Source organism: Chiloscyllium plagiosum, chromosome 2 (genome assembly GCF_004010195.1).
Source record: "Chiloscyllium plagiosum isolate BGI_BamShark_2017 chromosome 2, ASM401019v2, whole genome shotgun sequence".
Lineage (NCBI taxonomy): Eukaryota > Metazoa > Chordata > Chondrichthyes > Orectolobiformes > Hemiscylliidae > Chiloscyllium > Chiloscyllium plagiosum.
In genome coordinates, this window is record NC_057711.1 from 85408508 (window position 1) to 85435696 (window position 27189).

The following is a 27189-nucleotide window of genomic DNA, read 5'->3' on the forward strand; positions in this document are numbered from 1 at the left end:
GTTTCCACACTGTAAGTAATCTAATCTAATCTAATCTAATTAAGTGTATAAGTCCTACTAAGATTTGCTTTCCCAAAATGCAGCACCTCACATTTATCTGAATTAAACTCCATCTGCCACTTCTCAGCCCATTGGCCCATCTGATCAAGATCCTGTTGTAATCTGAAGTAACCTTCTTCGCTGTCCACTGCGTCTCTAATTTTGGTGTCATCTGCAAACTTACTAACTGTACCTCTTATGCTCACATCCAAATCATTTATATAAATGACCAAAGCTAGTGGACCCAGCACTGATCCTTGGGGCACTCCACTGGTCACAGGCCTCCACCGTAGGCTTGGTGAACCGAAGGGCCTATTCCTGTGTGTACTGTTTTTTTTGTTTTCTTGTTGTTCTTTGAGGTGCTTTCTGTGGATGCTGGATGAGAATTGAATTTGTTAGTGCACTTATATCACCCTCCCTATGTATTCCAATGCTTAAATAGTCTGTTTTTTGTGTGAGGATAGTGGATTGAGTGTCATAGTAGAAAGCTACTACTGCCATTGCTTGAAGCATTCAAAGGAACATTTAGCATGTACAGTGCGAGAAATAAAAGGAGTGGAGACATCTGTAAGAAATAACTCAGTGCAGCCTTTACATACATCTATCAACCAGATCGATGTGATAACCAAGTAAAGGTAGCAATTGCATTACTTTTGAGACTTGTAAAAAAGAATTGGGTCTTGCACTTGAAAGCAAACTATTTTAGAAAGCAGTATTAGTCAGTTGATAATTGTGATGAACGATCTACTCAATTTTTCTGTTCACATTTGAATAAACTGTTAGGCTTGGAATATGTTAATTTTATATATTTTTAATTGTCTTTTTTTATTATGCTTGTATTTTGCTTCATAAATGAAAATGAGTTAATGTTTGAATTCCTTCCATAACTCTTTCTCTCTGCAGCCTGAAAATATAATGCTGCTAGATAAAAAGTCACCGAAACCTCGGATTAAACTTATTGACTTTGGTTTGGCTCATGAAATAGATTTTGGGAATGAATTTAAAAACATCTTTGGAACTCCAGAGTTTGTTGGTAGGTATCTTTTAAGACGTATCTGAAATCAGCTTGATTATTTGCAGTGTTGGATTTTTCACTTGTTGTACAGTGATTTTCTATTACCTTTTGTGGAGATAAATGTACATTTATTTTGTGAAAATATTCTATAGTTTTACCATGCGTATTCGCAGGAAGAATATATGCCATCATTATGCATGAACTGAGAAGAAGCTGCTGATAAGAGATCTAAACAATTTCACCTAAAATTACAACCTGAAGTTTAACTGAATTGGTTTAATAATAATGCCTATATTTCTTCTTTGCAGATCTAGGTAGGTTGCACTTGGATTTTATGTCGGAAGGGCTGGGCTCTGTCTTCCCTGATTGCTGTCTAGGATACAGAGATATGAGCAAAGCCTTACTAATATCAATCATTAAGTCTTAGATGGAATTTTTTAAACCTTTGTGAGATAAAGTGTGCTCATTTTATTATTCCGACATGCTGTTATACATCCTGTATTTGTCAGGCTGAATCTGCCTGTTTTCGTACCTTCTGTCTGTCATGTGGTGACTTCGTCAAATTTGTTGAATTATACTTTCATTTGGAGGTAGATATAAGCATAAACACTTATCCACATTGTTTACTAAAATCCCAATAAGAAACACCAATAACTGTAGAAGTTACTTAATGCTCTTATACATTTGCTGAAAACCGTCTCTTCACATAAAGTTGGGAAAGAAGAAAATCTTTTAGTAAATTGATCAAAATGTCAGTCAGAGAAGCCTGCAAGCAGTTTGCCATTGCACAGATGTGGTTCTGGGAAGGTGAAATAGCTGGAGAGTAAAGGAGCAGCATACACAATTTGTTTATAGTCTGCATTTAATGAATTATAGTGACTTAAAGTTCTTCCTTGGTTGGAGCCAATCTAATAAGGGTGTACAGCATATACCCTCATTTTTAGTCCTTTAATTCCAATCAGTAGTTAGGTTTGACTGGGATCAAAGTTTACTTCTATTAAAGCTTGAGAGCACAGTGGAACATCTAACACAAATTTAAAAAGAAACATTACATAAGCACTTTTTTTAACAAGACTTCATACTTTCAAGCATCAGTGTTTTTTATATTGTCAAGGGTGTTAATTGTATGTTATTTGAATCGAAGTGTGTGCTGGTGTCGAGTGTTAAGTGGTGATTCACTTGACTCCTGATTAAAGGAACAAACTGAATCTGTGGGTTTTGGTTGAGATATTTACTACTGTGTAACTCTCAATCTGGAAGTGCGGAAAGGTTGACCCCAATTCTACCTTTCACCAGATGCTTTCTGGAATATATCAAAGTTGGTGTGAATTTTCTTTTCTTCTATTAATGCTTATGTTTCTAAAGTTGGTATATATAGTTCAAATAAATTATGTCAATTCCTCCCTTCATAGCTTCGTTGGTATGTGGGCTATCCAATATAGAAGTGACCTAGGAAAGTTCCAGGTTAACCTGTGTCATGTTGGCAGATTTTATTTGCATAGGTGAGGGAGGATTGTACATGGCTTTCGTGCCTTCAAGTTTGGGAGGAAAGAAAAGACAGTGTATGAGGACAGAAGGTTTCCGTGGTTGACTGGCTTACTGTAACCCCTGCTTAGACTTGCCCATGGACAATAGCCAGTAGACAAGATACCTGGAGTGTCGGAGGCTGAGGGGGTGACCTTATAGAGGTTTACAAAATTATGAGGGGCATGGATATGATAAATAGACAAAGTCTTTTCACTGGGTTGGAGAGTCCAGAACTAGAGGGCATAGGTTTAGGGTGAGAGGGGAAAGACATAAAAGGGACCTAAAGGAGCAACTTTTTCATGCAGAGGATGGTACGTGTATAGAATGAGCTACCAAAGGAAGTGGTGGAGGCTGGTTCAATTACAACATTTGAAAGGCATTTGGATAGGTATATGAATTGGAAGGGCTTGGAGAGATATGGGCCGGGTGCTGGCAGGTGGGTCTAGATTGGGTTGGGATAACTGGTCGGCGTGGATGAGTTGGACCGAAGGATCTGTTTCCGTGCTGTACATCTCTATGACTCTAATTGTGAGATGTTATATTTTGATAAGAAGCAAAGAGGCTGCGTACACCGTTATTTAAAAAAACTTCTGATTAAAGTAAGGAAGCAGAAGGATATGGAGATAGATACTCACTTCATTAAAACAAGTGACACAGATTAATAAGGCCTTTTTATTTTTTAAAGAAAACTAAACATTTGGTTTAATTTATGGAGGGATAAAATTCAAATGCATAGCAGAAATGATAAACCTAATTGGAGCCTTGGTAAACCACATTTGGAGTAAAGTGAACAGCAGGTCATCTTTTAGGGAAAAAAGGTACAAAGACTGTGCTCGATGAAGTGGAAGGGAAAGCTTGCTAAAAGAACTAAACTGTTATAGCTATCAGGAAAAATTTTCTTGGAATTTCATTCTTCAATAACAAAATAAAGCATGAATTAAAAAAGAATGGTGACAACAGCCACTGCAATTTCTCAATAAAAGACCTGACTTTAAACACTTGAAAGGACAGCTGTATCAAAAGGAAAAGCTAGGGTGGCAGGAAAGAACGAGAGATGCAGAATACATGATATTGATCGATTGATGTAGGATGGTTGAACCCTGCCAGCTGAATTAGGAAATGGAAAATAACAACAATGGGAGTCCATGTAAAATTTAAAATGGAAAATAAATCCTTTTGACTATAGCACATAAAATTTTGGATCTTCTGAATTTTGTTTTATTTTGAAGCTCCAGAAATCGTCAACTACGAACCCCTTGGTCTAGAGGCTGATATGTGGTGAGTGAAGACAAACTGTATGATAAGATAAACTTTTGGATGTGGTTTTTAAACTAATTGCAGAAACATATAAGCACTGTTCTTCCATGTGTTTCAGGAGTATTGGTGTCATAACCTACATTCTGTAAGTATTACATTTTTAAATAGATGTTCTTTTTGCCTCTATAACAATTCACTTTTAACACTGACAAAAAAAATTCCATTGCCAGCACAAGTAACACAATTGACAATGCCATAGTGTTAGCGCCTTGCAAGCTTGAAATAACATTCATTATTTTTCAAGAAATAGTTTTATGAACTGTGTGGATCATTGAAATTCTCAAAAGCTGCACCCAAACTTGTGATTAAATAATGAAGACTTTTTTCCTTTTATGTAATTGTTTAAGAACTCTATCCGCAGGGATGCTGTAGTATAATTACATTTTCAGGCAACCATAATTCCTTAAACTGAGATGAGCACTGGAGATCTTGAGTAGCAGAGCAAAGTTAGTGATCTAGCATTACTTTCAATTAAGATATAGGTGAGGAGTCCATTTACAATTGACTCTTTTTTTTCCTCGATGCATTTTTACTGTGCTCTTTGAGAGAGGGAAGATTGGAAAAAAGAAAGGACACAGTAGAAAGGCCATTTGGTCTCTGTACCTGAAGTATGGAAATCTATACAAGTTACATTATTGGAGGCCCCTTTGTGCTAACAACAGAAAGCAATACACTATATTACTGAAATATGTTGGAATATTTATAATTGGATGTCTGATTAGAATCTGCATTACATAGCAATATTTATTTGTATTGCACTTTGCAATATAGAAGGTATAGAGGGATGAGGATAGAATTGAGCCTCTCTGCAGGAATCGAGATTATGGTAAGGGGATGGGTAATCAAAAATTCGACCAGAGATAAATGGTGAAGGTGAGGTGAAAGTCCATGGAGCAAAGTTACAGCCGATGAAGGTGAAGACACTGGAGATGTGGGAGAAGAGAGAGAGACACTAGCCCAAGATCTCTGAAAAGTGGACTACCTGAACAGAATAGAGCTGAAAATGTGTTGCTGGAAAAGCGCAGCAGGTCAGGCAGCATCCAAGTTACAGGAGAATCGACGTTTTGGGCATAAGCCCTTCTTCAGGAATGAGGAATGTTTGTCTAGGCTCTTCCTCCAACTGTCGTGTTGCTATGGTCTGGCGATGGAGGATCCAAGGACCTGCATGTCCTTCGGAGGAAGGTCTGTTGCTAGAGGCTTCTTCTCCCTACCTTTTATCTTAGCCTGCTGGACACACTTTCCTCATTCCTGAAGAAGGCCTTATGCCCGAAACGTCGATTCTCCTGTTCCTTGGATGCTGCCTGACCTGCTGCGCTTTTCCAGTAACACATTTTCAGCTCTGATCTCCAGCATCTGCAGACCTCACTTTCTCCTACCTGAACAGAATACTTGTAGAACCAGAATTGAGCTGGATTTAGAGAGAGGAGAATACTTGTAGAACCAGAATTGAGCTGGATTTAGAGAGAGGCATAAGGAATTTGAAAGCCATGTGTTGGCGGATGTTAGGCCAATTAAAGTTTTCACAGCTCAAACATTATTCCAGTGTGTCTAAAAAAACTTTAGAAGTACCTTAAAAATAAACTGGCTCGAAGATAGAAGTCAGAGGATGGTGGTGGAAGATTGCTTTTCAGACTGGAAGCTCGTACTAGTGGTGTGTCACAAGGCTTGATGCTGGATCCACAACTTTTCATTATTTATATAAATGATTTGGGTGCGAACACTGGAGGTATAGTTAGTAAGTTTGCAGATGAAACCAAAATTGGAGGTGTAATGAACGACGAAGGAGGTTAACTCAGAGTACAATGGGATCTTGATCAGATGGGCTAATGGGTCGAGGAATGGCAGATGGAGTTTAATTTAGATAAATGTGAGGTGCTGCATTTTGGAAAGGCAATCAGGGCAGGACTTATACACTTAATGGTAAGTTGCTGGGCAGTGTTGAACAAAGAGACCATGAATCGCAGATTCATAGTTCCTTGAAAATGGAGTCACAGGTAGATAGGATAGTAAAGAAGGTGTTTGGTGTGCTTGCCTTTATTGGTTAGAGCATTAAGAACAGGAGTTAAGAGGTCATGTTGTGGCTGTACAGGACATTGGTTAGCCACTTATGGAATATTGTGTACACTTCTGATCTCCCTGCAGGAGGAAGGATGTTATGAAACTTGAAAGGGTTCAGAAAAGATTTACAAGGATGTTGTCAGGTTTGGAGGATTTGAGCTATAGGGAGAGGCTAAATAGGTTGGGGCTGTTTTCCCTGAAACATCAGAGACTGAGGGGTGACCTTATGGAAGTTCATAAAATCATGAGGGACATGGATAATTTAAATAGACAAGGTCTTTTCCCTGGTGTGGGGGAGTCCAGACCTAGAGGGTATAGGTTTAGGGTAAGAGGGGAACGATTTAAAAGAGACCGAAGGGGCAACTTTTTCACGCAGAGGGTGGTACATGTATGGAATGAGCTGCTAGAAGAAATGGTGGCGTCTGGTACAATTACAACTTTTAAAAGGCATCTGAATGAGTGTATGGATAGGAAAGATTTAGAAGGATAGGGGCCAAGTGCTGGCAAATGAGACTATAGATTAATTGAGGATATTGGTTGGCATGGATGCGTTAGACTGAAGGGTCTGTTTCTGTGCTGAACAACTCTATGACTCTAAATGTTGCATGTAAAAACACTTCATATTATGCAGAAGATTAATATGACTTTATATGACAAATATACAAACAATAAAATATATTGTGATGTACATTTTTTTTTAATGCTGAGCTGATTAGAGCAACTGAGTGGCTGATGTGAGCAAAGCCATCACAGGTCTGTTTCCTGGGTTTGTGTTGATCATGACGAATGAGTGGGAGTATTGGAACATTAGTATTGGCTTAAGTGCCTTGAATTTTCGAACTTGTCACTGGCTGTCACTGCTGATTATTTGTTCTGTAGTTATTGCTGGACTTTGCAACAGTAGTAGACCCGCTGACATTTAGGGCATTTAAATGGGCATTGGACATACTTATGAATAACAATGGAATGGTGTAGGTTAGATGGGCATCAGATTCATTTCACAGGTTGGCGCAACATTGAGGACCAAAGGGCATGTACTGCGCTGTAATGTTCTATGTTTGCCCAAGAGTGACCATCTGGTGCTTCCCACAGTTGGGCATTTTTCCAACACTTGCTGTCTATACTAAGACATATGAAGAATTGTTTCTTGGGCAAGATACCAAAATGCCTCATAATTGTGAACTCTCTGTATTCCTCTAAAGAATGAGAAATAAATGCGTTCAGGAAAGTGATCATCAACAACAGATAAAAAGGCAAACAAATGTCCTCGTCTTTACTTTGTTCTGATAATTTTTTCTGTACTGTTGGAGTGTTTATATAACTTAAAAGAAATGACTGATAACTGCATAGTTATCTAATTTTGGCTTATTCAAATGAACTTAGAAATCTGGCGTTTTGATTTGAAGCATAATGTAATGGGAACAGTATAGATATGGAGCAAAATGTAAAACAGTTGCAATGTTTTTGAATGACTAAGCAAGATGTGGGAGTACAAGAATCAGACCAGATTGAATTACTCGTATAAAAGCTAACAGTTGGTTTCATAATTAAGGAGAGCACAGTTAATTTCTTCAGATAGCCTAAATATTTTTAATACTATGTCCGCTCAGTTGGCTGGATGGCTGATTTGCAATGCAGAGCAATGCCAACAGCGTGGGTTCAATTCTCGCACCGACTGAGATTACCATGAAGGATTCTCCTCCTCAATCTCTCCTATTGCCTGAAATGTGGTGACCCACAGGTTAAACCACCATCAATCATCTCTGTTGAATTAGACAGCAGCACTATGGTCTGGTAAGACTATGACAACTTTACCTTTTATTAAAAATGCCCATTGTTTGTTATTGTGTAATAATTTGGATTTTTGTGGGGGATACAAAGAGTTAAAATGTTAACATCAGAATCAGAACCTTTACACAGAGTAATGCAGATCATTTCTCATTTGAAGCTTTGTGTAGTTGGATTCAATACTTTGTGGTAGCGATTATATGACAAGGATGTGCAATTTATTTTTAGTGGTGTGTTTTTTTTAATGTACAATGTTCTGAAATGTTCATGATTATCTTTTAATTAGCTTGAGTGGTGCATCACCTTTCTTGGGTGACAATAAACAAGAAACATTGGCCAATGTTTCAGCTGTGAATTATGAATTCGATGAAGAGTTTTTCAAGAACACCAGTGGCTTGGCAAAAGATTTTATCCGAAAGCTCCTTGTGAAAGATCCTAAGTATGCCTTTAATACACTTTAAATAAAACAGTTACTTTATTGTACTTTAAATTGTGGATACACTCTCAACTAATAAACACTATGGGTATTAAAGATGCTAATTGTTAAGTTGTATGATGGTCCTGTGGTTAAGTTAATTACACAGTGTACAATACTGGTGGAACGTAGTTGGGTTCTAAGATACCTGATGTCAGTTGGGCAAAGGTCCATGCTACATTTGGCATCAACATCTCTTGGCTTCAGAGGGAATATTAGTTGAGGTTTCTGCTTCTGATTTCAGTTTCAGAATCTAAGTGTGGGTTGCATGATCAGATCAGTTGTCATGCTTCTATGATTAAATTCTGTTGGTCCAGTCTCGATATAGGCTTCCTCTCTGAGCTGGAAGGTTCATTTTCAGATATTTTGTCACCATACTAGTGAGCCTCCAAATGAAGCACTGGTGGTAGAGCCCTCCTCCTATTTATGTGTTTGGGTTTCCTTGGGTTGGTGATGCCATTTCCTGAGGTGACCTCATTTTGCATGGTGATGTCATTTCCTGTTCTTTTTCTCACGGGGTGGTAAATGGATTTGGAGTCAATGTGCTCATTGAGTTCCGGTTGGAATGCCATGCTTCTAGGAATTCTCATTTGTGTCTCTGTTTGGCTTGTCCGAGGATGGATGTGTTGTCCAGTCGAAGTGGTGTCCTTCCTCATCCGTATGTAAAGATAAGAGTGAGAGTCGGTCATGTGTAACCCCCAAGCGGACTATACCACCAGTTCTTCAGTCAGAGGCTCACTGATGATGTTGCCTAGTATGGTGACAAAACGTCTGAAAACAAACCTTCCAGCTCAGTGAGCAAGCCTACACCCAGAACATCAACCTGAGATACAAATCTTCTCAAAATTTGCTATTGTCTAGTCTATAATTCTAATATGTTTCTAATATAATTCTAACATTATACAATTTCCGTAAATCATGAATACCTGCCAACTTTGGGAGAAGAGGAAAAATAACTCTGGATTGGTGACTTTTTTTAACGAATCGAAATATTATAATAATCTCATTTATGTCACAAATGCAATGATTTGAAACAAGACTGATAAATTTTGCTTAGAAAGTGTTTTTATTGAGTTACCTTTCAAACTTAAATGTGGTAAATTGATAATATTAACTCAGTTTTTTTGGGGAACCTGTCATTTTATCAATGAATACATGATAGGTGATAGTTGGGCTTTTGATAAGGTCTTACATGGCAGGCTCATTAAGATGGTAAGACCCCATGGGATTCAGGGCATTTTGGCAAGTTCAATCCAAAATTGGCTTTGTGGCAGGAAGCAGAGAGTGATGGTCAAAGGGTGCCTGTGTTCAATGGTGTACCAAAGGGTTCGGTGTTGTGTGACATGACATGAATGCAGGAGTTATGATATTAAGTTTGCAAATGACATGAAAATTGGTAGTGTGCTTATAAAGTGAGGAGGGGAGCTTTAGACTACTGTATAATGGCTGAATAGTGGCAAATTGAATTTAATCCTGAAAAGTGAGAGGTGCTGTATTTCAGGAGGACTAACAAGGCAAGGAAGTACATTTTGAATAATAGAGCCTGAAGAAATGTCGAGGATCAGAACTACCTTGGCGTGCATGCCCTTGAAGCCAATAGGGCAGGTAGATAGGGTGATTAAGAAGGCATCTGATTACTTGCCTTTCTTAGGCAATTCATTGAATATGAGAACAAAAACGTAATTGTGGAGATATATGTCACGTTAGTTAGAACACAGCTGGAGTACTTGTGCAGTTCTGATCACCACAGTACAGCAAGGATGTGATTGCGCTAGAGAGAGTGCAAAAAAGGTTCAACTGGAATGTTTCAGTAGTGGAGAGAGACTAAATAACCTGTGGTTGTTTTCCTTAGAGCAAAGAAGGCTGAGGGGAATCTGATTGAGGTGAACAGAGTTCTGAGGAGCATAGGCAGGACAGATAAGGAGAAACTTTTCTCCTTAGTAGACCAGTCAATAAGTAGAGGGCATACTTTTGAGTTAAGAAGTAGGAGTTTTACAGTGGATTTGAAGAACATTTCTTTCACCCAGGGGTTGTGGAGTACCCACTGTCTCAAGGGTTCCTGCTTTTCGCATCATTTGAGAAAATTCAGAACTATTTAGATGAGTATTTGAAATGGCATAGCATACACGATTGTGGGACACATGCTGGGAAATAGGATTGGAAGAGATGGATGTTTGATAACTGGTGCAGTCACAATGGGCCAAAGCGCCTGTTTCTGTGCTGTAAAAACTCTGCCTTTCTGAATCTGACATCAAGGAGTTAAATCCTTCAGCAAAATGAAATCTTATTGATCACTTAGTACTAGCTTTCTTGATGGCATAATTACATACAGGACTGTTTCTTCCCCATGTATAATGTACCATATTTTATGGCTATTATTATAGTGAAAATTCTGTAATTCACTTGTAGAGTTATAGAGTCATAGAGATGTACAGCATGGAAACAGACCCTTCGGTCCAACCCGTCCATGCCGACCAGATATCCCAACCCAATCTAGTCCCACCTGCCAGCACCTGGCCCATATCCCTGCAAACCCTTCCCATTCATATATCCGTCCAAATGCCTTTTAAATGTTGGAATTGTACCAGCCTCCATCACTTCCTCTGGCAGCTCATTCCATACACGCACCACCCTCTGCATGAAAACGTTGTCCCTTAGGTCTCTTTTATATCTTTCCCCTCTCACCCTAAACCTATGCCTTCTAGTTCTGGACTCCCCGACCCCAGGGAAAAGACTTTGTCTATTTATCATATCCATGCCCCTCATAATTTTGTAAATCCCTATAAGGTCACCCCTCAGCCTCCGACGCTCCAGGGAAAACAGCCCCAACCTGTTCAGCCTCTCCCTATAGCTCAAATCCTCCAACCCTGGCAACATCCTTGTAAATCTTAGCTGAACCCTTTCAGGTTTCACAACATCTTTTCGATAGGAAGGAGACCAGAATTGCACACAGTATTGCAACAGTGGCCTAACCAATGTCCTGTACAGCTGCAACATGACCTCCCAACTCCTGTACTCAATACTCTGACCAATAAAGGAAATCATACCAAACGCCGCCTTCACTAACCTATCTACCTGCAATTCCACTTCCAAGGAGCTATGAACTGCACTCCAAGGTCTCTTTGTTCAGCAACATTCTCCAGGACCTTACCATTAAATGTATAAGTCCTGGTAAGGTTTGCTTTCCCAAAATGCAGCACCTCTCATTTATCTGAATTAAATTCCATCTGCCACTTCTCAGCCCATTAACCCATCTGGTCCAGATCCTGTTGTAATCTGTGGTACCCTTCTTCGCTGTCCACTACATCTCCAATTTTGGTGTCATCTGCAAACTGACTAACTGTACCACTTATGCCTGCATCCAAATCATTTATGTAAATGACAAAAAGTAGAGGACTGTGCACCGATCCTTGTGGCACTCCACTGGTCACAGGCCTCCAGTCTGAAAAACAACCCTCCACCACCACCCTCTGTCTTCTACCTTTGAGCCAGTTCTGTATCCGAATGGCTAGTTCTCCCTGTATTCCATGAGATCTCATCTTGCTAACCAGTCTCCCATTGGGAACATTGTTGAACGCCTTACTGAAGTCCATATAGATCACATCTACCACTATGCCCTCGTCAATCTTCTTCGTTACTTCAAAAAACTCAATCAAGTTTGTGAGACATGATTTCCCATGCACAAAGCTGCGTTGACAATCCCTAATCAGTCCTTGCCTTTCCAAATAAATGTACATCCTGTCCCTGAGGACTCCCTCCAACAACTTGCCCACCACCGACATCAGGCTCATGGTCTGAAGTTCCCTGGCTTGTCCTTACTACCCTTTTTAAAGAGAGCCAACCTCCAGTCTTCTGGCACCTCACCTGTGACTATCGATGATACAAGTATCTCAGCAAGAGGTCCAGCAATCACTTCTTTAGCTTCCCACAGAGTTCTAGGGTACACCTGATCAGGTCCTGGGGATTTATCCACCTTTATGCATTTCAAGACATCCAGAACTTCCTTCTGTTAAATGGACATTTCGCTACTATTTCTATATCTTTCATATCCTTTTCTACAGTAAATACTGATACAAAATACTCTTTTAGTATCTCCCCCATTTTCTGCTGTTCCACACGAAGGCTGCCTTGCTCATCTTTGAGGGGCCCTCTTTTCTCCCTAGTTATTCTTTTCTCCATAATGTATTTGTAAAAACCTTTTGGATTCTCTTTAACTCTATTTGCCAAAGCTACTTCATGTCCCCTTTTTGCCGTCCTGATTTCCCTCTTAAGTATACTCGTACTGCCTTTATACTCCAAGGATTCACTCGATCTATCCCGTCTATACCTTACATGTGCTTCCTTTTTCTTAACCAAACCCTCAATTTCTTTAGTCATCCAGCATTCCCTTTCCCTACCAGCCTTTCCTTTCACCCTAACAGGAATATACTTTCTCTGGATTCTTGTTATCTCATTTCTGAAGGCTTCCCACTTTCCAGCCATCCCTTTACCTGCAAACATCTGCCCCCAATCAGCTTTTGAAAGTTCTTGCCTAATACCGTCAAAATTGGCCTTTCTCCAATTTAGAACTTTAACTTTTAGATCTGGTCTATCCTTTTCCATCACTATTTTAAATATAATAGAATTATGGTCACTGGTCCCAAAGTGCTTCCCCACTGACACCTCAGTCATCTGCCCTGCCTTATTTCCCAAGTGTAGGTCAAGTAGCACCGGGAGTAATCCAGATACTACTACTCTCGAGGACCTCCTTTTTAAATTCCTGCCTAACTCTCTGTAATCTCCCTTGAGAATTCCAACCTTTTCCCTTCCTATGTCGTTAATTCCAATGTGGACAATGACCTCTTGCTGGCCCCTCTCCCCCTTGAGAACATTCTGCACCCTCTCAGAGACATCCTTGATCCTGGCACAAAGGAAGCAACCCACCATTCTGATTTTTCGCTGCTGACCACAGAAACGTCTGTCTGTACCCTGGACTAGGGAGTCCCCTAACATAATTGCTCTCTTGGAACCCAACGTACCCTTCGTTGCATTAGAGCCAGTCTCAATATCAGAAACTTGGCTGTTCGTGCTACATTCCCCTGAGAATCCATTGTTATCTATGTTTTCCAAAACAGCATACTTGTTTGAAATATGTTCATGACTTCTAACCTACCAAACGTTAATGAAGCATAAGACCTGTGGATGTAGGTGCAGAAGTGATAATTGATCTGATGATCTTCAACTCCGCTTTCAAGCCTTATCCCTATAACCCTTGAATCCCTGATTAATAAAAAATGTATATCTCAGCCTTGAATATACTTCACAGCCCAGAGAGAAAATAAAGTTCCTCCTCATTTTTATCTTAAAAGGACAGATATTTACAATGTGATTATGCCGTCTAGTCCTAGACACACAAGGGGAATCAAACTGTCCCCATCTAGCCTGTCAAGCCCTCTAAGAATCTTGTAATCTTCATAAGGTCTCCTCTCATTCTTCAAAACTCCAATGAATCTTGACCTCTTCTCCTAAGATAGTCCGTCCATACCTGGTATTAATGTAATTGTGAACCTTCTCTGTACTATTTCTAATGCCAATACATCTTTCCTTAGATAAAGCTATGGTCTGGATGTAGGTTTGCTCGCTGACCTGGGAGGTTCATTTCCAGATGTTTCATCTCCCAACTAGATAACATCTTCAGTGGGCCTCAGGCAAAGCAGTGTACATGATTCCTGCTTTCTATTTGTGTGTTTGGGTTTATTTGGGTTGGTGATATCATTTCCTGTGGTGATGTCATTCCCTGTTCGTTTTTCTCAGGGGGTGGTAGATGGGGACTAACACATCGAGTTAGGCCCCATCTACCACCCACTGAGAAAAAGAACAGGAAATGACATCACCACAGGAAATGATATCATCAACCCAAATAAACCCAAACACATAAATAGAAAGCAGGAATCATGTACACTGCTTTGCCTGAGGCCCACTGAAGATGTTACCTAGTAGGGTGATGAAACATCTGCAAATTAACCTCCCAGCTCAGTGAGCAAACCTACACCCAGAACCTCGACCTGAGCTACAAATCTTCTCAAAGCTTGCTAATAGCTATGGTCTTGCCAGTGTCTTGTATGGTTTTATCAAGATTACTCTATTCTCCATTCCTTTTGAAATAACAGCCAACTTCCATTTGCCTTCTGTATTACCTGCTGAAATTAGATACTAGCATTATGTGATTCATGCGGAAGGATTCCCAAATCCCTCTGTGTGGCAGCTTTCTTCAGCCTTTGCCCTTGAAATAATATTTAGCTCTTCTATTCTCCCTGTCTCTCACAGCCTTCTCCCACGCACTTAATTTATCCATAGCCCTCTATTGACTCTTTGTGTCATCCTCACTCCTTGTCTTCCCACCTATTTTTCTCTTATCTGCTCCAGCTCTGAGCACTATGGCACTCCACCAATTGCAAGTTGCTATCCTGAAAATGCTCCCTTTATCCCAATTCACTAGTTAGATTAGATTAGTTAGCTAATCTTCTCTTCATGCAAATATACTACCCAAAACCATGGGTCCTTATTAAGTCGCCTTACATATGTAACTTTCATACGTTTTAGTTTGCTATGTTTAAAACCTTTTGTTGAAGCCATTGGACACAACTTTGTTGATTTTCACAAGCTACAGCTGAAGAAACTTCAGCTGAACTGACTACCTATTTGAATTCACATCTGGAGATTGTATGATGTGAATCTTTAGAAGTGACATGTCGCATTCGTGCCAAGTTATAGAAACAGAAACAAAAATTGATATTTTCAACCTCTCCATCCTCTTCATAAAGAAAGAAGAAAAAAGTAAATGGTTTCAATAGTTAAATATGGTGAGCAAAATTATATCATGTTGTCCTTTGTCCTATTTTCAGACCATTTTTATGCATCGAGGAATGATAATTGCTGCATTTGAAGTGACATCAGTAAATCAAATGAAAGGAGCATCAAGTCAGTCTGGAAAGCTGTAGATGCAATTGTTATTATTTGTAATAAGGTTTTTTTGTGTTTGATTACTGCACTGTTTTTAATTATATGTTTTGCTTCTGTAATATGTCTTTAATAGGAAAAGAATGACTATTCAAGATAGTTTGCAGCACCCATGGATCAAGGTATGCTTTTCTATCTTCATAACTTCATTATACAGTTATAATTAAAGAAATGTGCAGACCTTTTAAGGCTCTTTTTCTTGTTTAAAGAAATGTATTTGCATACTCCAGAAAAGGCCTTGTACAACCTAAGCATAATTCTTCTGGAGTACTATGTCCAGTCTGGTCACCCTGTTATAGGAAGAATATTACTAAGCTGGCGAAGTTCAGAAGAGATTTACCAGGATATTGCCAGGAATGGCGGGGCTGAGCTATAAGGAGAGGCTGGATAAACTGGGACTTTTTCACTGGAATGTAGAAGTGACCTTATTGAGATTTATAAAATCATGAGGGGTATAGGTAAGTTGAATGGCAGGTGTCTTTTCCTTGGGGTCGGACATTTCAAGACTATGAGATATATTTTTAAGGTGAAAGGAGAAAGATTTAAAAAGACTTTGGGCGTATTTTACTTTTACGCAGTGATTCATGTGTGGAATGAACTTCCAGAGGAAGTGAGTGATGTGGGTACAATTACAACGTATAAAAGATATTTATTTGGATAAGTACGTGAATAGGAAATGTTTGGAGGGATATGGGCCAAGTGCAGGCAGGTGGGACTACTTTAGTTTTGGATTATGGCCTATTTCCATGCTGTATGACTCTCATCAGGAGATGCATATTCACAGCCTATTTTTACGAGATTAAAGGCAGGGAACTTGCCTGGATTGTGCTGAATCAATTGAGGAATAGTTTGGTGATTGTACCACTGTCCACCATGCCCCAATTTTTCTATTTTGACTATGAAAAGATGATTTCAATCTCTACCCAGTCAGTACAGTGCAAGAATTACATTGCTGACATATGTGTTTATATTCAATTAATGGAAGGTTTGATGCCTTTAGTAACTTTATTTTTGTAACATTTCAGCCAAAAGACAGTCAGCAGGCTCTCAGCAGAAAAGCATCAGCTGTAAATATGGAAAAGTTTAAAAAATTTGCAGCCCGAAGGAAATGGAAGGTATGTGGAATTGTGACTGGCATTCAATATTTACTTAACGACATTAGGCCATTTCTGTAATCAGTTCAAGGTTTGCAGGTATCAGAATTCAAAATTAATTGATAATGGAATTTAGATCAGGTCATTATGCCCATCATTTTGGGGTCAGAAGGGGGAAGAATAAAAATTTGAATAAGGGAAAATATTTAAAATATGTCTTTATGGGGCAGGAGGAGATGTTGTTTCAGAAATTGATATTTATGCTATCAGGGAACAAACAATATTGAACATTTTTTGCATCTTTTTTAGAATGAGGACTTTAATCCCGCTGAGCCTTTCCTATCCATCTTCTCACTTTTTAAAATAATCTTCCTTGCTATAAATGAAGGGTGTGTCTGTAAGAACTTAGTGAGTCACTGTCACACTTGGTTCTTGTGGAACATTTCTTGATTCAGTCCTACTCAGACCCTCAAACACAACTCCTCTTGTTCACCTTCACCTGACCCATCTCTGACACTTTGATTCCCTTCCTTGACTTTTCTATTTCCATTTCTGAGGACACGCTGTCTACCAATGTTCATTACAAACCTAGTGTAACCCACCATTACCTTGACTGCACTTTTTCATACTCTCTACCTAAAAGGACTCCATTCCATTCTCTTAGTTTTCCAGTCTCTGTCACATTTGTTCAAATTGGGCCACCTTATACACGGGTGCTTTCGGCCTGTTCTTCCTTTTCCTCAACCGAGGATCCCATCGCTTAGTGGGTAATAGGGCCCTCAGCCATATCTTAGCCATTTGCTGCACTTCTGCTCTTGGTCCTTCCCATCCCTCCCAGAACAGTGATAGGGTGATAACTGAGAACAAGGAGAACCCTATCAGCCTCCACAATCAAAGAATTATCTTTTGCTGAATCTCCTGTCTCCAGCAGGATGCTGCAAGCAAACACATCTTCTCCTCCACTACACTAACAACACTCCACAAGAATCATTCTTTTCATGACAGTCTTTCACGTGGCATGTCTCTCAGTCTGGTCTCCTATATTAGCTGTATTCAAGAGCAGACCCAGAACACAGATTACCATATTCTAGAACACTTCCACTCTGTCTGCCATTTCAATACATCATCTTGCTTTCATGTTAACATTCCTGTCTTGGGCCAAGTGCTCAAGCAAACTCTAAACAATTTGGAGGAAGTGCGCCTTCCAATTAAACACTTCACAACCTTCAGGACTTGGCGCGAAATTCAACAACTTTGTTTACCATCCTCTCCTCACTAATCAACGTAGAACTGATCCATTTAAAAAATTTAACATCTACCATTAACACCTACTCTTCATCCAACTCTCTTCTTTGCTGCCATTAGAATCCCCATTCAGTTCCAAAGAACGGTCATATTGGACTTGAAATGTTAACTTCATCTCTCTTTCCACAGATTCTGCCAAACCTGCTGAGTTTCTCCAGTTCTCTCTTTATTTCAGATTTCCAGCATCTGCGGTATTTTACTTCATTCATAGTTTTGAAGTGTGAAAGCTATTGTGTGTTCCCTTTTGAGGCGGCATAACTATCTTCAAAAGAAGGCAAGGATACTTTTGATAGAAATATTTCACGTAACATGGGGCTTAGGAATGTGGAGTGCGCCAACCTTTTATGATCCAAGTTAATTTCGAAGTCAAGAGTTCATAGTTTCAAATTAAGAACAGCCAAAGAAAATGGGATATTCAAATCCAATCTCTTTAGCAAGGAGTTAGAGAACAACTGGGGAGACAAGTAAAGTAGTAAGACCAGGAGCTGTGATGGAGTTTACCTGAGGAAAAGTACAATCCTAGTCAACAAATAGGATTCAGTTTTAAAGTGTAGAAATATGTCAAACTACTCTTGCGGCACAATCATCTACTTTAACAGTGAACTACCACAGCTAGGAAATTGATATAATATTTCATAAGTGGTGGAGGTGAGTATTATGGCCATCACCTGAGGAGAAGGTTCTAGGGAAACTGAAAGGTTTAAATCACCCAGACAAAATGGACTACAGCCCAGGATTCTGAAGGGAATAGCTAAAGCAGACTGTAGAATCATTGGTGGTGATCTTTCAGGAATCACTAGAGTCAGAGAAGGTCGCACAAGACTGGAAATGGCTAATGTAGTGCCCCTGTTTAAGAAGGGAGGGAGGCTGAAGACAGGAAATTTACAAGGTTAGTCTGACCTCAGTCCTTGGTAAGATTTTGGGGCTCGTTGTCAAGGATGAAATTGGGGAGTACTTGGAAATGTGTGGTAAAATAGGGGTTAGTCAGCATGGCTTTTTGAGGAGGCAATGAGGAAGTTAGTAAGAGAGCAAGTGGATTTAGAATTCCAGAAAGCTTTTGATAAGTTTTTTTTTAGATTAAATTCCCTACAGTGTGGAAACAGGCCTTTCGACCCAATTAGTTCACACTGACCCTCCGAAGAGTAGCCCACCCAGACCCATTCCCCATATTTACCTCTGACTAATGCACCTAACTCTATGGGTAATTTTGCCTGGCCAATTCACCTAACCCGCACATCTTTGGACTGTGGGAGGAAACCCACGCAGATACAGGGAGAATGTGCAAACTCCACACAGACAGTCACCCGAGGCTGGAATTGAACCCGGGTCCCTGGCGCTGTGAGGCAGCAGTGCTAACCACCGAGCCATCGTGCCACATAGGAGCTTGCTAAATAAGATAAAAGTCCATGGTGTTAGGGGCAATGAACCTGCATGAATAAAGGATTGGATGACTGGTACAGGACAGAGAGTCTTTTTCAGGATGGCAGCTGGTGACTAGTGGAGTTCTGCAGGCATCCATGTTGCAACAACAACTATTCACTTTATGCATTAACAATCTAGATGATGGAATTGAGAACATTGTTGCTAAGTTTGCAGATGTCACAAAGATAAGTTGAGGGACAGGTGTTGAGGAAGTGGGAAGGCTACAGAAGGATTTGGGACAGGCTAGGAGAATGGGCAAAGAAGTGGCAGATGGAATGCAATGTGGGAAAGTGTGAGATTATACACTTTGGCAGGAATAATAGGGGTGTAGACTATTTTTTAAATGGGGAGAGGCTTTGGAAATCTGAAGCACAAAGGACCTGAGGGCACAGCGTCAAAGTGAAAGGATGACCCTTTAGAACTGAGAGGAGGACGAATTGTTTCAGCCAGAGGATGGTGACTCTCGAACTCAGGCCAAGTCATTGAGAGTCTTTAAGACAGAGATAGATAAGTTTTTGATTAGTAAGAAGATCCAAGGTTATGAGGCGAAGGCAGAAGAATGGGTTTGAGAAACGTATCAGTCATGATCAAATGGTAGAGCAGACTTGGTAACTGAATAGTCTAATTCTGTTCCCATGTCTCATAGCCTTTCATTGAGGAAACCATTTTATTTTTGGAGAATAAAGATCTGTTAGCACTTACTCAATTAAGAATAATGATCATTTATGTAACGTTGTTAAAATATTACCTTGGAAGAAATCCCAGATGGCTTTATTGCAACCTATCAAATGATCATTGAGTTTCTGATTGTATTTATGCATAAACACACACCGGGGCTGTAATTGCTGGGTATTAGTATGAGTTGTTAGTGTAAAAGCTGCAACTGCACATACAGGTTTTTTTTCCTTTGGATCAATCTGAGCAAATCAAAAATGAAAGTCTCCAATGTGGGATGATGTCATTAATTAGTGGTATTTGTGCATGGAATGTGTGTATAAGACGAGGCCAGCATTTTTTGCCACCCCTAATTGCACTGTGGTGAGCTTCCTTTGGAACTACTACAGTCCTTGGGGTGTCGGGGAACCCACAGTGGTGTTCAGAAGGGAGTTTCAGGATATTGGCCCCGCGACAGTGAAGGAACAGTGATATAATTTCATGTTAGGATGGCTTGGAGGGGAATGTGTAGTGTAATGTGTTTCCATGTACCACTTGCCATTCGCTTTCTTGGGGGAAGATGTCACAGGTGTGAAAGGTACTGCCAACAGCTTTAGTGAGTTATTGTAGTGCATCTTGAGTTGAGAAAAATAAGGCATTAATGAAACTGCTTTGTCCTGGATGGTATCAAGCTGAGTGTTGTTGGAGATGCAACAATTGTATCAATTAGTAGTGTTGGAAATCTAATTGAGAGAACATCATCGCGAAGTAGCGTAAACATCAGATAATAAAACAACTGAAGTACCTTTCATTTAATGATCAGTTTCTCCTACTCATAACAAAAAATGTTCTCATATCCCGGAATGTTAGTGTTTATACATATAGGAAAACATTTGTCATTTTAAGAGATACAGGTAACCTTGAATAATGAAATTATACAGCTTTCATGCTCTTTATAGTTTGGATCGACTTAAGTTTGCTGAAAGAGATTAAAAACTGACATGAATGTAATACGGCCTGAAACATTCAGTCTAATTTATTATTGATTCTGTGTCATTTCTAGGTGATTGCAAGCCATTAAATGTTTTGAGAATTGGATGTTTATGTTTAAATGTAACTTATTTTGTTAAAATATATTTTCTTTAGCAATCGGTGCGGTTAATATCATTGTGCCAACGGCTATCAAGATCATTTCTTTCTCGAAGCAATATAAGCGTTGCTAGGAGTGAAGACACTTTGGTAAGTATCTGAACAACAATCCATTTGGCAGCTGAAGATCTGTTTTCTTTCTTAAGGATAAGAAATTGGAGGCGTTAAGTGTGTTTGTTCATATAAATACATGCTGGCTGCAAAATTCCCTTCAGGAAATCTAATTGTGTAGCATCCACTACTTCCCCTTTATCTCTCCTGCTTGTTACCTTGTCTAGGAATATTTGGGGCATAGTTACCCTTTGTTTTTTCTGTCGTATTGATTCCATTCAGCAGGCTGTTTTCAGTGATGACATTGGGTATGTGCACTTTGGTGAGGATAATCTGCAGTTAGAAGAGTGAAAGAAGCCAGTCGGCGAGAGCCCTTCCTAAAATCCCCTTCTTTGATAGCGTTGGTTATTTTGTCTAGTGATGCTTTCAAGAATTACCTTGGGATTTTGCATTAGATACATGTTGATGTTCTTAGACTAGTTGGTTTGGCCAACTATTGCCCTGGCTGATGCCAACACAGAGAGCAGGATTGAATTGAAGATCTTTTTCTGTAAGGTATACTGCTCACTATAATTGCTGGCTGATCAATCTATGGAGCTGTTGAATTTTGCATAACTCCAAAGAGCTAAAACTGGAAAGAATCTGTCATCATTATTTTAAATTCACTGATTTAAAAATTAAAAGCTGGATTTCCTGAGTAATTAGAATAATTGGAAGAGGATGTTATCAAGGTGTAAATTATGCTGTTTTGAAAATAGCAGAAATAGTCTTTCCTCCTTCCATCCATATGTTCTGTAGTCTTTGACCAGCAAATGGTTGGTTGGTTTCCAAGAGTGACTAGTTTTATTTTTCTTCTTATAAGGATGAAGAGGATTCTTTTGTGATGAAAGCAATTATTCATGCCATCAATGATGATAATGTTCCCGGACTACAGCACCTTCTTGGATCTCTTGCCAATTATGATATTAACCAGCCCAACAAGGTAATTTTTGTACATTATTTGGTTTGTTTTCTTAATGGCTTGAGAATGATTTTCTTCCTACATCTCAGAATAACAGGTACCGACTATGATCATTGTCAAGTAATCTGATGATTTTAATAACAGGAAGAATATCTAAGATGATAAATCTAATTGGCTAAATTCAACATGTTACAGTAGATGCTACATAAATTATTTCATCTTTTGTACTATCATTGCAAATATTTATGATTCCTGTAGTAGTTATTGTAGGTCATTTCATGTTATCAAGTAATCAAATTATGCAAAATGCTATAGCCTGTTTGGTAAATTAACATAAAGCACAAGGAAAATTTCACATGAATGACTGCGGAAACTGTTCACTGTTAGATTTTTAGTGTTAAGCCAGTAAGCAGGTAGTCCTCCTTTTAAACAAATAAGTCCCCATAACATTTTTGTATTCAATTCAATTTAACATAATTATTATTAAAATTAGTCTATTTTACTCCTCCCCACAAATTTCATCACAAGGAAGCATTTGGATTTCTGAGGGCAATTTGAGTAGCCCAGGAACTTATTGTAGGAAATGGTGAGCGCAAGTATATATTCAAAGTTTGTGCGAAGATTTGTAGCTCGGGTACTCGTTGTTGTGGTTCTGTTCGCTGAGCTGGAAGATTTTGTTGCAAACGTTTCGTCCCCTGGCTAGGCGACATCATCAGTGCTTGGGAGCCTCCTGCGAAGCGCTTCTTTGATGTTTCCTCCGGTGTTTATAGTGGTCTATCCCTGCTGCTTCTGGTTGTCAGTTTCAGCTGTCCGCTGTAGTGGTTGGTATATTGGGTCCAGGTCGATGTGTTTGTTGATGGAGTTTGTGGATGAATGCCATGCCTCTAGGAATTCCCTGGCTGTTCTCTGTCTGGCTTGCCCTATGATAGTAGTGTTGTCCCAGTCGCAGGAGGCTCCCAAGCACTGATGATGTCGCCTAGCCAGGGGACGAAACGTTTGCAACAAAAACTTCCAGCTCGGCGAACAGAACCACAACAGCAAGTATATATTCTTGGTCACCCTGCTTTGGATTCTGCTATGCTGTTATTGTCTGTTGGACTGTGAAAAATTGCTTGTAAGAATGCAAGAACATTATTGTTTCATTAAAACAAAACTGTGATTCTAACTTGCGTCCATTTGCCAGTTAATGTGTATGCATGTCAGAACACAATGCAGGGCAATATGAAATAGCTGTTCATAATTATGAGGAAACTTTTCCATGTCTGATCTTTAAAATTAGCATTAATATACCCTTGCATGGGATCGCATTCATAAGTACAAGTGTTCATAATCAAGGACCCAGTATAATGTTTACAGTTCTCCAGGTCTCTGGTACCATCCCTGTATTTAAAGTGAATTAGAAGATGATCCTTGCCTTTGCAGTTTCCACCTTTGCTCCCCTCAATATTCCCAGTTGCATCTTATCCATTTCTGGTGATTTGTTTAACTACAGCTAGTCTCTGTAGCTCGTCCCCTTGTTGTCAAATTTTAGCTGGTCCAATGTCTTTAATACCTTCTCTTTCACAGTTTCTTAGTAAATCATGGTTAAAGACAGTTGAGCATTGCTCATTTATTACCTAGGTTGTGCCTTGTGCCTCCACAGGTCAATCCACATTTAGGACTCTTAGTCCCATTCCTCATCTTATCACCCTTTTATTGTTTATACGGATATAGAGAATTTTTGCCCTTTTCATGTCAGCTGCCAGTCATACTTGTTCCCTGTTGTTTTTATTTGTTTTACACTTCTGTATTTATGTTGGTTCTGAATTATATTATCCACCTGACAACTGTCATGTGCCCCCTTTTTCTGTTTAATCATTCATTCCAATTCATTTGCTATCCAGGGAGGTCTAAGTTAGTTTGCTGGGCCAGATCTGTTCTTGTCGTCTTGAAGTTGGCCCTACCCTGTCTATATTTACTCTAGATTGTTTTGTGCTGTTTCCTGTATCGCCATCCTATTTCTTGTATTGTGCTAACTGTCTCTTAAAAATATATCTTCCAACATTTGGTCCACTTGACCACCTCATTCCTGAGAACCAAATCTAGCAAAGCCTCCTACCTCTCCAGACTGGAGACCTCCAAATGTAGAACATTTTCCTGAGCATACTTCATAAACCCCTACTCTACTTTAACATAACTAAAGTTCTGGATTATGAGTATTCTAATTCTTGGACCTCTCTGCAGTTTCTTTGCAAGTTTGTTCATTTGTGTTTCTTCTATTAGTTGGTGGTATAGAGAATAGACCCAGGTACCCAGCAACGGCATCTTTTTTTGTCTGTTGGCTCTGATCAGATTCTGCCCTTGCCATCTCTCGATCCCCAAGGATACCCTTCTGTCCTCAGCACTTGTGTGTTTTTCTTAGCATTGCTATCTTTTCTCTGTTCATTCCTTCCTTCACTGTCTTTCCAGATTTCCATTACAATCTGTTCTCATGTGGCTGTCTGCTGTTGCAGTTCACCCCACACATTTTTTACCAGAATTGATTGATGAATTCACATCAGTATACAAGTAGTTCTTCAACACGATGGTTGCATTCTTGTCCACTCTCACATTATAGAAAAATCAGGCTTTAGAAACAGCAGTTAATGTGTTGGCTATGTAATCGCATCACAAACAATGAACATTTTAAAAGTTTGCGCTTTAGAGATAGTGTTCCCAATTTGCCAATTGCATTACAACGAATTCGCGTTAACGAAATGCATGTTATAGCAGACCAACCGCTACAATAAATCTAATTTAGATTATTCTTCATTCCTTCTTGATCTGATTTCTCCTCATACTGAGTTTTTTTTTTGCTCTCTCATACTCTTTCCTTGTTCCTACATGACTACCAAGTTTAAACCATCTCCAGTAGTACAAGCAAAATTCCTTGTAAGGGACTGCATTTAAAAGCAGGGAGGTTATGTTGCAGCTGCATAGGGGGCTGGTGAGGCTACACCTGGAGTACAGCGTGCAATTTTGGTTGCCTTACTCGAGAAAGGATATAGTGGCAGTCGAAGGGGTGCAGAGGAGGTTCACTAGGTTGATTCTGGATTGAGGAGTTGGCTTATGAAGAGAGACTGAGTAAACTGGGATTATATTCATTCTCGTTTAGAAGAATGAGGGGGGATATTATAAAAACATAAAAAATTATGAAGGAATAGATAAGATAGATGTAGAGAGGATGTTTTCACTTGTGGGTGAAACAAGGACAAGAGGGCATAGCCTCAACATTAGATTTACGACTGAATTGAGAAGGAACTTCTTTACTGAGAAGGTTGTGAATCTGTGGAAATCCATGTCCAGTGAAGTGGTTGAGGCTTCCTCATTGAAGGTTTTTAAAGCTAAAATAATTTTTTGAGCAGTAAAGGAATTAAGGGTTACAGTGAGAGGGTGGATAAGTAGAGCTGAGGCCACAAAAAGATCAGCCATGAACTTACTGAATAGCAGAGCAGGTTCAAAGGGTCAGATGGCCTATTCCTGCCCCTAGTCGTTATGTTCTTAAGGACAGTTGTCCCTGCTCTGTTCAGGTACAACTTAAATGCCTGTGGACCTCCCGTCTCGTCTCTGTTCTATATCCCTATTTCTGAACTCATTAACTCATGGTATTGGGAGTGATCTAGAGATGTGACCTTTTTGACGTCCTGTTCACTAGTTTCTTTCCCAAATTCCTGCAGTCTAACATTGTAAGACAGTATCTTTTATTATGTTAAAAGTAATTTATTAGCGCTTCTTGTCTGAGCGACTACTGTTGCCCTTGAGATATTTTAAATGATTTCTTTAAAGTCACACCATGGCCAGGGTAATTGGTGAATAGGTCAAATGTAAAGTTGAGAATTCCAGGCCAAACAATTCCTGTTGAACAACCATTTCTGATTGGATGACTTTTCTTGGTTGTTCTGTGCTTATACTTCCTCCAGTTCAAGGCCAGTGATCCTTCAACAACAACATAATCAAACATTTGTATTGTAATGTTGTGACATGAGTCATTTCATAGGAACATTCTAAAATAAAGTATGAAACCAAACCAGGCAAGGAAGTATGAGTTCAGATGGCCAAATGCTTAGTCAAAATAATGGGCTTTAAGTGTGTTCTGGTGGAAAACCAAGTAAAAGAGTGTAGGAGGATATTCCAGAGCTTGGGACTTGGACAACTGAAGGCAGAGTCACCATTGGAGAGCAGCTATAATTGGGAATGCACAAGAAACCAGAAAAAGAAAAGTACTCTGAGACTTGTATGATTGGAGGAGATTACAGTGCTGAGAAGAGGCAAAGCCATTGAAAACAAGGATGAGAATTTTAAAATCAAGATATTGCTTGATGAGGAACCAATGTTGGTCAACGAGCTCAGGTGCGATGGGAGGACATGACTTGCTAGAACTTAAGACTTGGGAATTTACATTGAATTGGAGGATTGAATAAGGAAAATTAGCCAATGAGTTGGAATAATGGAGTCCATAAGAAATTAAGGCATACACAAGTGTTTTAACAACAGATAGTCTGTGCAAAGTTAAGTAATGTTATGGTGACAAACAAAAAGTCCTGGTGACCATGCACATATGAAGTTGGAGGCTCTTGACTGTTATATATGACTTCATGTCCAGATTCTTGATGCAAAATAGTGAAAATGCTGAACATTGCAAAGATTTTGCATCAGTATTTACTGTGGAAAAGGATATGGAAGATATAGACTGTAGGGAAATAGACGGTGACATCTTGCAAAATGTCCAGATTACAAAGGAGGAAGTGCTGGATGTCTTGAAACGGTTAAAGATGGATAAATCCTCAGGACCTGATCAGGTGTACCCGAGAACTCTGGGAAGCTAGAGAAGTAATTGCTAGGCCTCTTGCTGAGATATTTGTATCGTCGATAGTCACAGGTGAGATGCCGGAAGACTGGAGGTTGGCAAACGTAGTGCCACTGTTTAAGAAGGGTGGTAAAGACAAGCCAGGGAACTATAGACCAGTGAGCCTGACCTCATCTGACCTGGTGGCAAGTTGTTGGAGGGAATCTTGAGGGACAGGATGTACATGTATTTGGAAAGGCAAGGACTGATTCGGGATACTCAACATGGCTTTGTGCGTGGGAAATCATGTCTCACAAACTTGATTGAGTTTTTTGAAGAAGTAACAAAGAAGATTGATGAGGGCAGAGCAGTAGGTGTGATCTATATGGACTTCAGTAAGACATTCGACAAGGTTCCCCATGGGAGACTGATTAGCAAGGTTAGATCTCATGGAATACAGGGAGAAAGTGAGGTCTGTAGATGCTGGAGATCAGAGCTGAAAATGTGTTGCTGGAACAGCGCAGCAGGTCA

The 27189-nt window shown here is 39.5% G+C and overlaps 1 protein-coding gene across 4 annotated transcripts in view; it reads left to right on the forward strand.

Moving 5' to 3' along the window:
• Positions 1-27189, forward strand: part of dapk1 (death-associated protein kinase 1) — a 268605-nt gene that overhangs the window by 137615 nt on the left and 103801 nt on the right. For 3 of the 4 annotated variants that reach the window (XM_043713274.1, XM_043713282.1, XM_043713294.1), the window contains exons 5-12: positions 943-1072; positions 3811-3859; positions 3957-3983; positions 8031-8183; positions 15295-15340; positions 16244-16333; positions 20840-20932; positions 21756-21875. In XM_043713274.1, coding sequence (XP_043569209.1) covers positions 943-1072; positions 3811-3859; positions 3957-3983; positions 8031-8183; positions 15295-15340; positions 16244-16333; positions 20840-20932; positions 21756-21875 — 708 coding nt within the window. Of the gene's footprint in view, positions 1-942; positions 1073-3810; positions 3860-3956; positions 3984-7727; positions 7751-8030; positions 8184-15294; positions 15341-16243; positions 16334-20839; positions 20933-21755; positions 21876-27189 lie in introns of those variants that run through there. The other variant, XM_043713303.1, reaches the window with a different exon arrangement.